At 41.8% G+C, this 12760-nt stretch overlaps 1 protein-coding gene across 7 annotated transcripts in view; it reads right to left on the bottom strand.

The window, feature by feature from the left end:
• epha7 (eph receptor A7) overlaps positions 1–5310 on the bottom strand; it is a 152094-nt gene extending 146784 nt beyond the window's left edge. For all 7 annotated transcript variants that reach the window (XM_074685702.1, XM_074685707.1, XM_074685703.1 and 4 more), the window contains exons 1-3: positions 5144–5310; positions 3528–3592; positions 2345–3014 (exon numbers count right to left, since the gene is read on the bottom strand). In XM_074685702.1, coding sequence (XP_074541803.1) covers positions 2345–3014; positions 3528–3592; positions 5144–5237 — 829 coding nt within the window. In that variant the 5' untranslated portion in view covers positions 5238–5310. The remainder of the gene's footprint in view (positions 1–2344; positions 3015–3527; positions 3593–5143) is intronic.
• Positions 5311–12760: the final 7450 nt, after the last annotated feature.

The raw sequence follows: 12760 nt of genomic DNA, 5'->3' as shown, positions 1-12760 counted from the left end.
TAATAAAGTCATCTGATTACTGCAATTGTCCATTTTTTAAAGGGGGGAAATTAAGAGATGTACTTTTGCTGATTTCTGTAAAAATTAAAAAACCAAAACACAACGTCAACAACATGTCAACAAAATGACATCTATTAATTTATGAATATATCATCTGACATTAGACTTCTTTTTCAACATACTTTCAGTCAAAGTTTTTACTTTTGCTCAAATCATTCCACAAGTTAAATATTGACGCTTTGTTGCTCTGTGTTAACTTTTGAACCTGAATCAGAGGCGGGTTTTCTGCCAAATAGGTTCAGAAAAAAATACCATGCGCTATAATTGAATTGGTGAAAAGCTTTTTAACAGCAGTTACGATTCTAAGGAACTTCAAATAGGATAAAATGTAAAAATGTTAAGTATAAGCTAAAACTGCATGAATACAGATGCAGATCTTTTTCATTTATCTTAAAACAGGTGTGTTATTCCTAAAAGCTACCCGAGCAGGCTTTCTCTCTAAAGCCAAACCAGAGAAGAAGAAATCAGACGGTAAAAGAGAGGCTGCTGCACTCACACTACCCTGAAGCCTCACTGGAGCCACCCAGGGAAAACGTCTGTGTTTGACGATTGGGGATGAGAACTCTTTGAGTCGTTTGTCTGAAGAATAAAGAGGCCTTTAATTCTTCAGTTGCAGCATCACCAGCAGGCACTGTCATAGAGACGTACTGTAACGCCACGACAGGAGACTCCGAGGTCTGAATGCCAGAGCTCCACTGGTCACAGCCGCTTGGACTCATTGCTCTGCTGTTGGGCTGATAGAAATACTTTGAATAGCTTTTAGATTGTGCTGAGGGGAAACTACTGAATGGACAATTTAATGTCAGTGGAGCTGCTGGAAGAAGTGCTGATGGTGCACCGTGATTCTCATTTTATTTAGATTAAGTACCCCTTAATACAAAGGCTTCTCATGCCTCGGTGGAGATAAAGCTCATAAAGGTGCCGTGTCAGGCCCCGAGTTTGATCCACACTCACACACACACACTCACACACACATTAAGGAAGCTTCTCCTCTGGCTTTAAACAACCTGAGGGCTTCACCGTGCTGCTGCCTGTGTCTGCTGTTAGCTGACACCTTAACAGATTAATTAATAGAGATGCAACAGTCGCACGCATCATACAAGAGAAGAGCTGCTGGTTATTGTGCTGCGTGGCTCTCCCAGTGGAAATAAATTCTTAGATTTCCTTCCACCAAAGGGCACGACTGGATCTTACATCTTACATCTCTGCTTATTAAAACAACAGGAACAATAAAAAGGAGCTCCGCGGGGTTGAATCTGCGATCGCCTGCTAACTGTACAAATGTAGCACAAGCGAGCTGATCTAAATTACGTGGCCTAATATATTTGATTAGCACACCTCCCTCAGTGGGGTCCCCCCGGTGGATGACAACGTGGCACAAAAGCTCGTCTGCAAGAGACGATGCTGGTTTCTTCTCAGATGCATTCCTTTCAGTTATTACTGGCTGCTACTCCTCCTAAGCTGCTTACATCGAGGTTACCCAAAAAAAAAAAGAGTCTGGCTGACGGGGCAGGCCACTTAAGTTCTGTGACCTAAGTCAAACCCTTTTAATCCATACTGATTTTTATCTTTCAAGTCAGGCGGCCACTGAAAATAATCCTGTGATCGTCAGAGTGACAGAAAGCAGGTTATTGTGAAGCGTGGCGGCTCGATCAGGCACTACAAAAAAAAAAAAAAAAAAAGGCAACCACAGCACAGCGATGGAGGGTGTGTTTGCCCTTCCTGTTAGGGCTCCTTCATAAATATCCTGAGGCCTAAATGCCACAGCGCGGCAGCTATTTGTTTTCCCTCTGCCCCCCTCCCTCCTCGTCAGGGTCACTCAGCCAGGGGGAGAGGGACGCTGAGAGACGCTGGACTTCCTCTGGAGCCCAGTATTCTGCTGCTGATTGTGTTGGCTCGCTGCCACCGAGAGTCTGAGCAGAAATCGAGCCGAAGAGCTAAACTCGAGTTATTATTTAATCCCAGCGTCAACACAATCATGGCTATAAATTAAGAGCCTTGTAATCAATTAACGCTGAATCCAATTATTACTCTGGGGATGTTTGGCCTCAATACTTTATCCATCTTTACTGCTGTCACATCAGCTGCTTTAATCCCATTTGCCAACAGAACTATCCAGCAACTGATGCCTAAACTGTCATTTACCTCCTCCGCATAATCAAATCATGAATGCTCCCCAGCTTTTTTTCTCTAGCACACCTTCCTGACTGATTTCTGAATCAACAGGACTCCAGGGATGACTTTTTAAAAAATGTGACGGAGAAAAAAAAAACTCTGTACTCACGTTCACAGGCGTCTCCTTTCTGATGGAATCCAGCTTTGCATATACATTTCCCAATAGGCACCAGCCACTCCCCTTCGGCGCTGCAGTGCATCTTGGGGGAGTTGTCGGCCTCCTCCTCTGCGTCGCTCACGCACATGCCCTCGACCTCCACCAGCGAGGAGAACTCCGATCCCGTCACGGTGTCTGGGAACGTGGCCAGGTTCTCGATGATAGACCAGCACTTCTTGTAATAGACTTTGACAGAGACCAGCGCGATACATGCCCCGACGTCCTGGAAGGCCAGGTAGAAGCCCCGCCTGGACAGGGGGCCGATTATACGGACCTCTGTGTTCAGCTTCATCTTCCTCTCGCCCAGGTCGCCCTGGGTGAAGCTCTCGTCCGCTGCGATCGTGTCAATTTTCACATACTGGTTCTCCCGTAAGCTCCTGCCCACCTCTGAATCCGTTTCCTGGTAATACAAGTTGAACGTCTCCTTGCACGTGCCCACCACTCCAGGTAGGCTGTTACAATCCCTCAGAGTGAATTTCAGCTCCACAAAAATTCTCTGGGCAGTGCCCTTCTCTATCCAGTTAGTCCGAAGCCAGTTATTCTGATTGGGCTCCATGACTTGGCAAACCTGGTATGTGCGAATGGGTGTGTAGTTCTCGTCCAAGCCGCTGATCTCTTCCCACTGAAAGAAGGAGACGACATCTTTAACTGAAAGCATCCATTAGAGAGCGGCACCATGTTGGATTTACACCTCGGAGCCATCAAACTGAGATGTAATGATTGGTTATAAAAGCTGAGGCGATTACTCTGCAGTGAATTCCATAAAAGTGTATGACATACGAGCGGCGAAGGAAGGAGGATTAGCAGTTGCTTTTATTTATCACAAATCTTTAAAGACAGATCAGGTTATCTCTTCCTGCTCACATCATTTATTTAGAAAGTTCAGCTGTTTTCTCATCAGAGCAGCAAGTTGGGGGAGGTTTGCTTAAGGCCTTTGTGCTCTGAATGTCAAAAGCTCGGGGAGTTTAGCAACAGAAAAGCAATCTTTAACTCTTGTAGCGAGCAGGGATATAAAAGCCGGTGTCCTTGTGAATGTTTTATGTCTGTTTTATTTCATTTTTTCTGCCACAGATCAGAAAAAAAGATGGAGAATTGTGGTGTACATGTGTGTTCAGGGCAGATTGTGCACACTTACCCCATTGGGAGGATAGGAGATCCACTCCAGTTCTGTCTGCTGTGCCTTGGAGTCCATCAGAATCACTAGTGACAGGAAACCGAGAGGCAGGTGGTTAAATCTCAGCAGGTGCACGCAGCAATGTATTTCTGATAGGCCACACATTGATATCTATAGCGCATACACCCGTGACCTAATTTCTAGCAGCAGCGGCAGCAGCTAAAGCAAAAAAACATTCAATAAGAATACACACACACACTCACACACACACACACTGCAGCAGACAGGTCCTCGTGCCTGCAGAGGAACTTTCAGGGAAGACGGATGAAGACACTGACAGTGCGCACAAAGAGCGGATACAGCGGAGCATTACGCAGGAGATTTAAAAAAACAACACACAGTAAAATGTGTTTTATTTCACACATGGCTGCACAAACGTTCGTTTGACGTGGAAGTTGCTGCGTTAAGGTCAACGCGGCGGCTTCTTCCATCCCGACGCACACGTTGTACAGTACATGCATGCGCTTAAAGTGGGGAATATTTTCAGCTTCACAAACGGCCCCAGCAGTGAATCCACGTAACGAGAAGCTTGTTTTGCTGATTTAATCTAAAAAAGAAGGATTTGTGAAAGCTGGCTCTTTTATGTTCTGAAGGCGTGCGGGAAGAGCGCAAAGCGGCACCGCGACGGCTTTCATAAAAATGAAGTTGTTTTATTGCGTTAGGCCTTTTTTATATCAGCAGACAGCTCCATCAGTAAGAGAGGAGCAGCCAGGACGCGCCGCCGTAAAATATAAAATATGCTGAGGTTATATCCCACAGATATGGAGCTCTGCGAAATCCCGCATATCAACACCGAGGATTTACATTTCACATCAGCTCTGACATCCGGACCGCGCTCCGGTGTTACACTGTAGTTTAGCAGGGGAGAAATCAGCGTGATGGCTTTTTTACGCATGACATGAATCTTAATTTATTAATCCAGAATCTCATCAATTTAAAGTACAATTTGTCACCCATTCAGACTTTTTAATCCCCTCTAATTTGGGTGTTTCACACACTCGATTGATGCCAGTTTGCGCGTCTTAAAGCAGATTACGGATCCGCATCAATCTGCTGGATTTTACTTCAAAGAAACAGGAGCGGACAGGACGGATAGAGCCGCTGAGGCCACTTACAGGAGGAAACAACCCCCGAAACTGCGTCCACACACACGGCTATCTGACTTCCAGCGAGGCGAGCCTGCCTGCTGGGACGATCGATCCGCTGACATTACCCAGTTTGTCGTGACAGATTGTTATTCTTTAACGAGCTGGTTAGTTACGCGGATGTTGCACAGACCGTGGAGTTGAATAAAACACCAGCTCGTGTCTCTAATCCGTGTTTTTGTGGCGTGTAACTGCCGTGCGTAAAACCCCCCGACGGGTCGCTCGCAAAGTGCCCGGGAGCAGCGCTGTCATCCCCGCTCCCCAGTCTCGTGTGACCGCGATGGGGATACAAAACATCCACCTTCAGGGTAACTGGTGTTCAAAAAGAGAAGATGAAAATCAGGCGGGCTGTGCGCTGGGTTTGGACACCTCTCCGATTATTCCGTCTTCCAAATGCGACGGGATGGAGCAGTCCAAACTTTAAGAACTTACCTTCCTTCGTATTCTGTGCTTCCCCGCTGTCTACATAACAGCATAAATGAAGGAAAAATGTAATCCACAGACACGAGAGAGACCTGGAGAGCATGGTAGCAGCCGCGGATTTCACTGTAGACCGTAACTCGCTTTGCCACCTTCTCGCGTGCTTCCCATTGACGACACTAAACCGGCTCTATGTACAACAATCCGCTGGTCCCCCACTCAAATAGCGTCTGCTGCCGCTGGGAGGAGACTGTGGCTGCGGGGATGTCAGTCAAGCTGACAGGCGGAGGAATCGTCCAATCGCGACGCGGGGAGGGATGCGTCATGAGACGTGAGGACCAATGGGCGCGTGGAGGTGGGTGAAGGTTTTTGGGGAATGCACGGCGGAGGAAATGTTGTCACAACTTGGTTTTAGATATTTTTGGTCTTCTCTAGGAAAGGCAGAGGGATGCTTTAAAACACACAGACACACACATTGAAACACACACTACATGTGTGTTTTCTAAACCGAGAGGATTCTGGGTGGCTGAAAGAGCTCCTCCAAAAAATAATAATAACAATAATAATTAATTAATTTTTCTGTTTTGTGCAGATCAGATGAAGTTAAAAAAAAAAAAAAAAGGGAAACAACTTCACTACTTCTGCTGGGATTGAATGAAAAACACAGAGAATAGCGAGTTTCATGCCACAGTAAATCTATTTTCACCTCAAAGTTTGAGCTTAAAGAATAAAGTCAAAAGTGTATTTTAAATTGGAAGTTGGCCTCATAATTCAGAATTTTTATTATCTCACAAGATACAACCAAAGAAAAATACAGAACCACATCAAGTGTGTACTGGCAGGTGGCTCTGACCCTTTTCATGTTTGTTCATTTTTTTTTTTTTCACCATTCGGGCTTTAATGTGTGTCCATTTTTGGCCTGTGAGTGTGAAAAGCTCTGCAGGACAAAAAAGTGGTGGTCTGCATTAAGCGACTGTATCACAGTTTTGATGGAGGAAGCTGTAGGCCGGGGTCTTTACGTCCAGTCCGATAGCAGGTTAAGGAAAAACTGCTCCTGTGTCGTGAGGTTGAAAGTCCTGATGGACCGCGGAGAGTCTGAGAGTGTTTGTCCTGGATGGCCATTATCTTATCTTACACCTCAGGGTCCTGGAGATGTAAAGGTCCAAACACATTTCCATCTGTCCCAAGCGGGGATTAGTAACTTTGTTTTTCTTCTGCTGTCGCCTTCGAAAACAGAAAACATTAATCAGTCGGCGTTTGTTTTCCTGAGAAAGGTCGACAAAAGCAAAGTTAAGGAAAAAAGTACAGCAAGTTGCACACTGCGCAGGAGGTTTATGGTTTTTAGGTTCATCTCTCCGTTATGTGCTCTTGTCCCAAGAAGCAGATGTGCCTTCTCTTTTTTATTTTAAAAATACAGTATGATACAGCACAGTAACATCACATCCCTTTGGTTAAGAGATAAACAAAATAAAACAAAAGGATATGAGTCAATTCAACCAGATTATACATATTATAACCCAATGCAACATCACAAAACACACACAGATGTTCAACATGATTGCTGCCAACACCTCAACAAGGAAAGCAGTTTTAAATGTCAGTGATTTCTTCCACTGTCGTCTGAACTGATGAAAATAATGAATTTAGTTTTGTTGGGTTAAATGCCTGATTTATACTCAAAAACATCTGTAGAGGATGCATTACATATATATCACCTAAATCAAACTGAATGAGTGACTATTTTAGAGGGTGCACACACACACACACACACACACACCCACACACACACACACACACACACACACACACACACACACACACACACACACACAGGCCTCTCATCTCAGGCTAATACTCAGAGTGGTTTAAGATCAGAAGTTATACAGCTCTAATATACGTTACTTTTGGGTGCAATAAATTTACACTGAATGTCAAGTCTGTGTTTCAGAAAAAATGGGTGTGTGCCCAAAAACATGCACTGAGTAGGATACATGCATGACATGGCTGAATTGTTTCCATCTCTGGTTCACCTCAAATAAAGATAAAACCTCACTGTAATCTCAACAAATCATGTCTTGTGTAAGTATGTAAACATTTGATTGTACAACAGATCCACAGACAGGGGGAACCGACGGGTGTAGACCTGAGATTAGCAAGGGCAATGATAAGGAAGGGAAAATATTTTAAAGGTGCCCACATTGAGCAATTTGAAGGGCTTTTTGCCCATCTCAGCTTCGATGTCAACTTGAGAATCACACTTTTTCTAGTGCTCAAACTTTAGTATGTTGAAAAAAAAAAATCAAACACTTGATATGGCACAAATTAGCTGAGACACCTTTATTTAGGTTTCTTTTAGCGTTAGGTGCATTTTTTTTCACACATCCGTTGCCTATGGGTAATAATCCCCTTTCTTTCTTTCTTTCTTTCTTTCTTTCTTTCTTTCTTTCTTTCTTTCTTTCGTTATTACATTTTCTGGCTCTAACAAGTTCTTAAATGTCATGTTTGTATACTATACATACATTACAATCAACCGTCTGATTTGATTTTAAGTTTGTCAAAAAATAAAGTTATTATCTCAGAAAACTAAGCTTTTTAAAGGTTTATTATTATTATTATTATTATTATTATTATTATTATTATTATTATTATTATTATTATTATTATTATTTGGACTTGGATTTATTTATTTTCATTTTTATTTCTTTAGTTTGTTTGTTTGTTAGTTAGTTAGTTTGTTAAATAACACTTTGGGGGGCAGTTATTACATTTCTGGCTCCAACAAGTCCTTAAAGGTCATGATTATATACTATACATACATTACAATCAACCTTCTGATTTGATTTTTAGTTTGTCAAAAAATAAAGTTATTATTGCAGAAAAATAAGCTTTTTAAAGGTTTATTATTATTATTATTATTATTATTATTATTATTATTATTATTATTATTACTATTTTTATTATTATCATTACTTTCATTATCATTATTATTATTATTATTATTATTATTGGACCTTGTTTATTTATTCATTGTTTTATTGATTTTCAAGGTAACATGAAAAATGAGTTAAAGTCCCAAGAAAATAACTTGTAATCTTGAGAAAAAGGATGAAATAAAAAAAATGTTTAATGAAGAACAGTCAGGGCTCCTGTACAATACATAGAACAATAAGAGGTTATGATGTCATGTGACACAATGCAGTCTAAAACAGTATCATATCTCACAAAATGATTACAACGGATAAGACACAACGCAGCACAGCACAATTTATTCTAACTGAACCCAATTGTAATCAATTCCATGTTAAAGTTGATCCATTGCTGATTTTCATGTAGCCTGTTTTAACATCTGGCTGCAGATTTACAGATTGGCACTTTTGGCTAACTCTGGCTAAACTTCACAAAAATGTGAGGTAATAAGCTTCTCTCTGTAAACAAAACAAGATAAACAAATAAATAAAAAGTGTCATTACTCAAGTCACTCTTTCCAGTGTTTTTCCTCTCAGTTTCTAAAATCTCAAAGTTGAGGAAAAGCCAGTGAGAGCAACAGAGGAGGGATCGGTGTCTCATGTACAGAGCAGATTAACTCAGAGGAGACAGAAATACAAGAAGAAGAGCCTGAATATGCTCAGGAATAAAGCAGAGAGATAAAATCAAATGAAGCAGTAAAAGCGTTTCAGACAGAGTGTTTCCATCCATCTCCTGGAATTTAATCTGTGACAGCGTCTTTAATGTCTGAGCCAAATATAGAGCCTGATGGCGAGACATTAAATGGTGTTTTTAATCTGTGGAAGGTCACCTTAAGTGAGAAAAGTCCCACAGAGACGGGCTGGGACACGACGGACCTGACGCCTTATTGCTTTACTGCTCCTGAGACTCTTAATGTAAAGACTGAGAAACAACAAACTCACAAAGAAAACAAACAGAAACACGCGTTTAATAAGCATGGAGTTAATTTCCCACTTTCTTGGATGACTTGGCGTATGAGTTAGAAAGGAAAGCACAAAGCGCGGCTCATTATCCCTTCATACATGCAGCGTTTGTCGCAGGTCACTAATTAATCTCCATTACCTCCCAACAAGCCAAACAGCTGTAATTATGGCCGACAAATATTGATTAATAAACTGTGTACATAAGAATGGACAGAAGCAGACAAGGACTCACTTCAAGGTTTATTTACCTCTGCTTTTCCTCTTTCTCTTTGTTTGTTTGGCCTGTTTATTATGCAAATAAGAGCTAATCCTTTTTGCCCTTGATAAACAGTCGAGTCCTGCATGTGTGGAAGTGAGTAACCAATGACTGTGGACTTAATCTGGATTAATGTTACCTTTATCATAAAGTGTCTGTCTGCAGCGTCACCGTGCACTCCTCCCTCCAACCGTCCGTCAGAGTGAGGGACGCCATCACTGAGCGCTTGGTTAAAGTGTTTGAGCTGCTTTTCAATCAGCAGTCTTTAAATATTCATCAGTGTGGGTTTGTCTGTCTCAGCTGCCTTCACCTCTGCTCTCTCACACACACAAACAAAACCAGACTTCCACCTCTTGGAGATTTGACTTCTTTTTTAACAAAGACAAGATGTAGTCCAAACACCAAAAATTCCGAAAATCACAGAAAACAGTTGTTCAAAAAAATGAGGCTATGAGTCTTGCGTGCAGAGAAAAGGGGCCTAATTCTTATTAAATGTGCACTGCAGTGACATCTTTTGAGCCAAAAGGGTGCTTAAGTGTTCTCTTGGTTGGCAAAACACACTAATGTTCCCGCTTTAGAGCCAAGAATGATACCTAAAGTGTCCTCTTGGGAGCCAAAGCTTGCCAAAGTGCCCTCTTGGTTGGCAAAACGACACCAAAGCGCCCTCTTGGTTGGTAAAACACATAGTAAAATAGCCCATTTTGAGCCCAGAGGCACACTACAGTGCCCTCTTGGTTGGTGAAAAATACTGGCCTGCCCTCTTAAGAATAAAAAAAAGCACTAAAGTGCCCTTTAGTTGGCAAAAAGACTGCTAGAGTGCCCTTTTTGAGACAAAAAATGCTTGCTTGAGTGTCCTCTTTGGGGCCAATCTGTGCTAAAGTGCCATCTTGGATTGCAAAATGACAATAATGGGCTATCATATTTACCAAAACGCCTGCTCAAAACCCTCTTTGGAGTCGCAATTGGCACTGAAGTGCCCTCTTGGTAGGCAAAAAGAGTGCTTAAGTGCCCTCTTTTTAGCCAAAATGTGCAAAACAGTGCCCTCTTGGTCAGCGAAATACACTGAAGTGCCCTCTTGGGAACCAATAATACTACTTAGCTAGTATTTTTGGGAGCCCAAACTTGCTTAAGTGCCATCTTGCCAGGCAAAACAACAATAAAGGGCCCTCTTGGGTGCCAAGACGGATGCTAAATCTGCCCCCCTGGAGCCCAGCGGCACACTAAAGTGCCTTCTTAGATGGCGAAACACTGATCTGCCCTCTTTGGAGTCAAAACAAGCACTCAATACCCTCTTATTGGCAAAAAAAGTGCTAAAGTGCCCTCTTTTCAGCCAAAATGAGCACAACAGTGCTCTTTTTGTTAGGAAAACACACTGAAATGCTCTCTTTGAAACCAAAGCATGTGCTAAAGTGCCCCCTTGGTGGGCACAATGAGCACTTCAGCGTCCTCTTGGTTGGAAAAACACACTACACTGCCCTCTTAGGAGCTAAAATAGGCTGAGGTGCCCTTTTCAGGGCCAAAACCTGCCCCCTTGTTTGGCATAACACACTTAACTGCCTCCTGGCTAGTTAAATAATGATAGACTGCCCTCTGGGGTGGCAAAAATGCAGGCTGTATGGTTCTGTCTTTTAAAAAGTCAGTGCATGCCACTCCTACAGGGCTACCTCATGGAAGGCACCATGAGGTAAGCCCCTAAGAAACCTAAAAAAAAAAAAAATGAGGACAAAGCGATAACCCGGCTCTGGTTGGTTTGTGGCAGATTGCGGTGGTGCTTCTTTTGCTGGCGGAGGGCTGACAAAGAAGACCAAGCAGGAGGAAAAGGGGAAGATGGCTTGGTTATCAGCCCCTTTTTGTCTTGTGAATTTTTGACTTTTTTCTCATAAAAGTCATAGATTAACAAGATAAATCGTATAAATGTATGTCTTTTGTCTCGTAGATTTATGAAATTATTCTTGTTTATTTGTGTTTTTTTCCTTGTAATTTTATTACTTTTTTCATGAATTAAGGACTTTAGAATCATAAATTCATGAGATAAATATCATACATGTACAGAGTCATTCTCATAGATTAATGGGATTAATCTTGTTAATTGTTGACTTTATTCTTGTAAATTTGTGACTTTTTTCCTTGTAAATGCTTATGTAATTCTTTTAAATTTTAGTTTTTATTCTAATCAATTTATAACTTTTTTTCCCCATAGTTTAATGACATCATTCATGTTAAAGTATGACTAGTTTTTGTGTAAATTTACAAGGTTGTTCTCATAAATGTATGACTTTACTCTTGTCAATTTATGACAGTAATCCTATAAAGTTGTTTTTTTTTTTCCCTCTCATGTGTCACTAATCTTCCGTTATTCTAAAGTACTCTGCCAAGAAAGAGGGGAGAACGTTTACTGAAAAAATATGGTGATGACATAGTTATCATGGACATTTTGGGCAACAATAATCATGAGGTGAAATTCTGATAGCAGATCTATATCTGGAACATTCAAACCAGTAGTTGGCGCTGTTGCATTATTTTTTTCTAACTGAGTGGAACAGTTTGTTTGTTATTGCTAATTTAAGTACATTACCCATGATGCATGACGTGACACTTGTAACTTGTCGCTAACTTGTCTGATGCTAACCTCTGGGGTCTCTACAGTTTTGGATAAAAGAAGAAAAAAAAAGAGATGGCAGTGATGTTAGTCTGTCTCCAGAAAAGGCTGAGAGCCTGGATTAATCCTCCTTCTCATGTGATCCCCTCTCTGCATTTATCAGCACATCTCTGCTGGTATTTGTCTCTCTCTTACAGCTGCTGTCCTCTCCTGTCTGTCTCTGCTGTGTGATGAAGAGGAGTCAGTTTGTTTTCATCGTCCTCCAGCGAAGGCCTGATGAGAACTTATTTGTGGCCCACACCAAAGCGGCAGCACATTGTTTACATTCAGCACACTGATGCAGAGACACGTTTAGAGCATGATGATAATGATTTATTGATAAGTGGCACCACACACAGCAACATGGAGATAAGAGGAGCACTCATCAAACACTTACTGCACTGTTAAAACACAAACAAAAAAAACAACTTTTCTTACACCTAAACTTAAAGGATAAGTTTGGTTTATACAGCTTTTACATTGTTTATAGAATGAAGTAGAACAAAATACTCACCCAGAAGGCTTTCCTGATCCAAGCAGTGCTTCGGGAGATATTTAGGTCCAAAAGCTTGCAGCGGACGTCCGTATAATGGGATCCATCAGGGCATGGACAGCGCTGCTCCTAAAACTGCATTAATCGTCCAAAAACTCGTGTTTTTCACCAATATTCCATCATGGTCCGCTCCGGGTTAGTCCTCTGCTGCAGTCTGTGTCACTCCAGACAGCGCTGTGTGGCTGTACTGACCTCTGAACTGATGAAGACTTTGTTTACGTTTGCCCCTCAAAGAAAGGGGGAAGTGGACTCA

Source organism: Halichoeres trimaculatus, unplaced genomic scaffold (genome assembly GCF_033239565.1).
Source record: "Halichoeres trimaculatus isolate MK-OKI-2021-1 unplaced genomic scaffold, fHalTri1.1 fHalTri1_scaffold_13, whole genome shotgun sequence".
NCBI lineage: Eukaryota > Metazoa > Chordata > Actinopteri > Labriformes > Labridae > Halichoeres > Halichoeres trimaculatus.
Note: the sequence above shows the minus strand (reverse complement) of the source record. Positions and strands in the feature narration are given on the sequence as shown.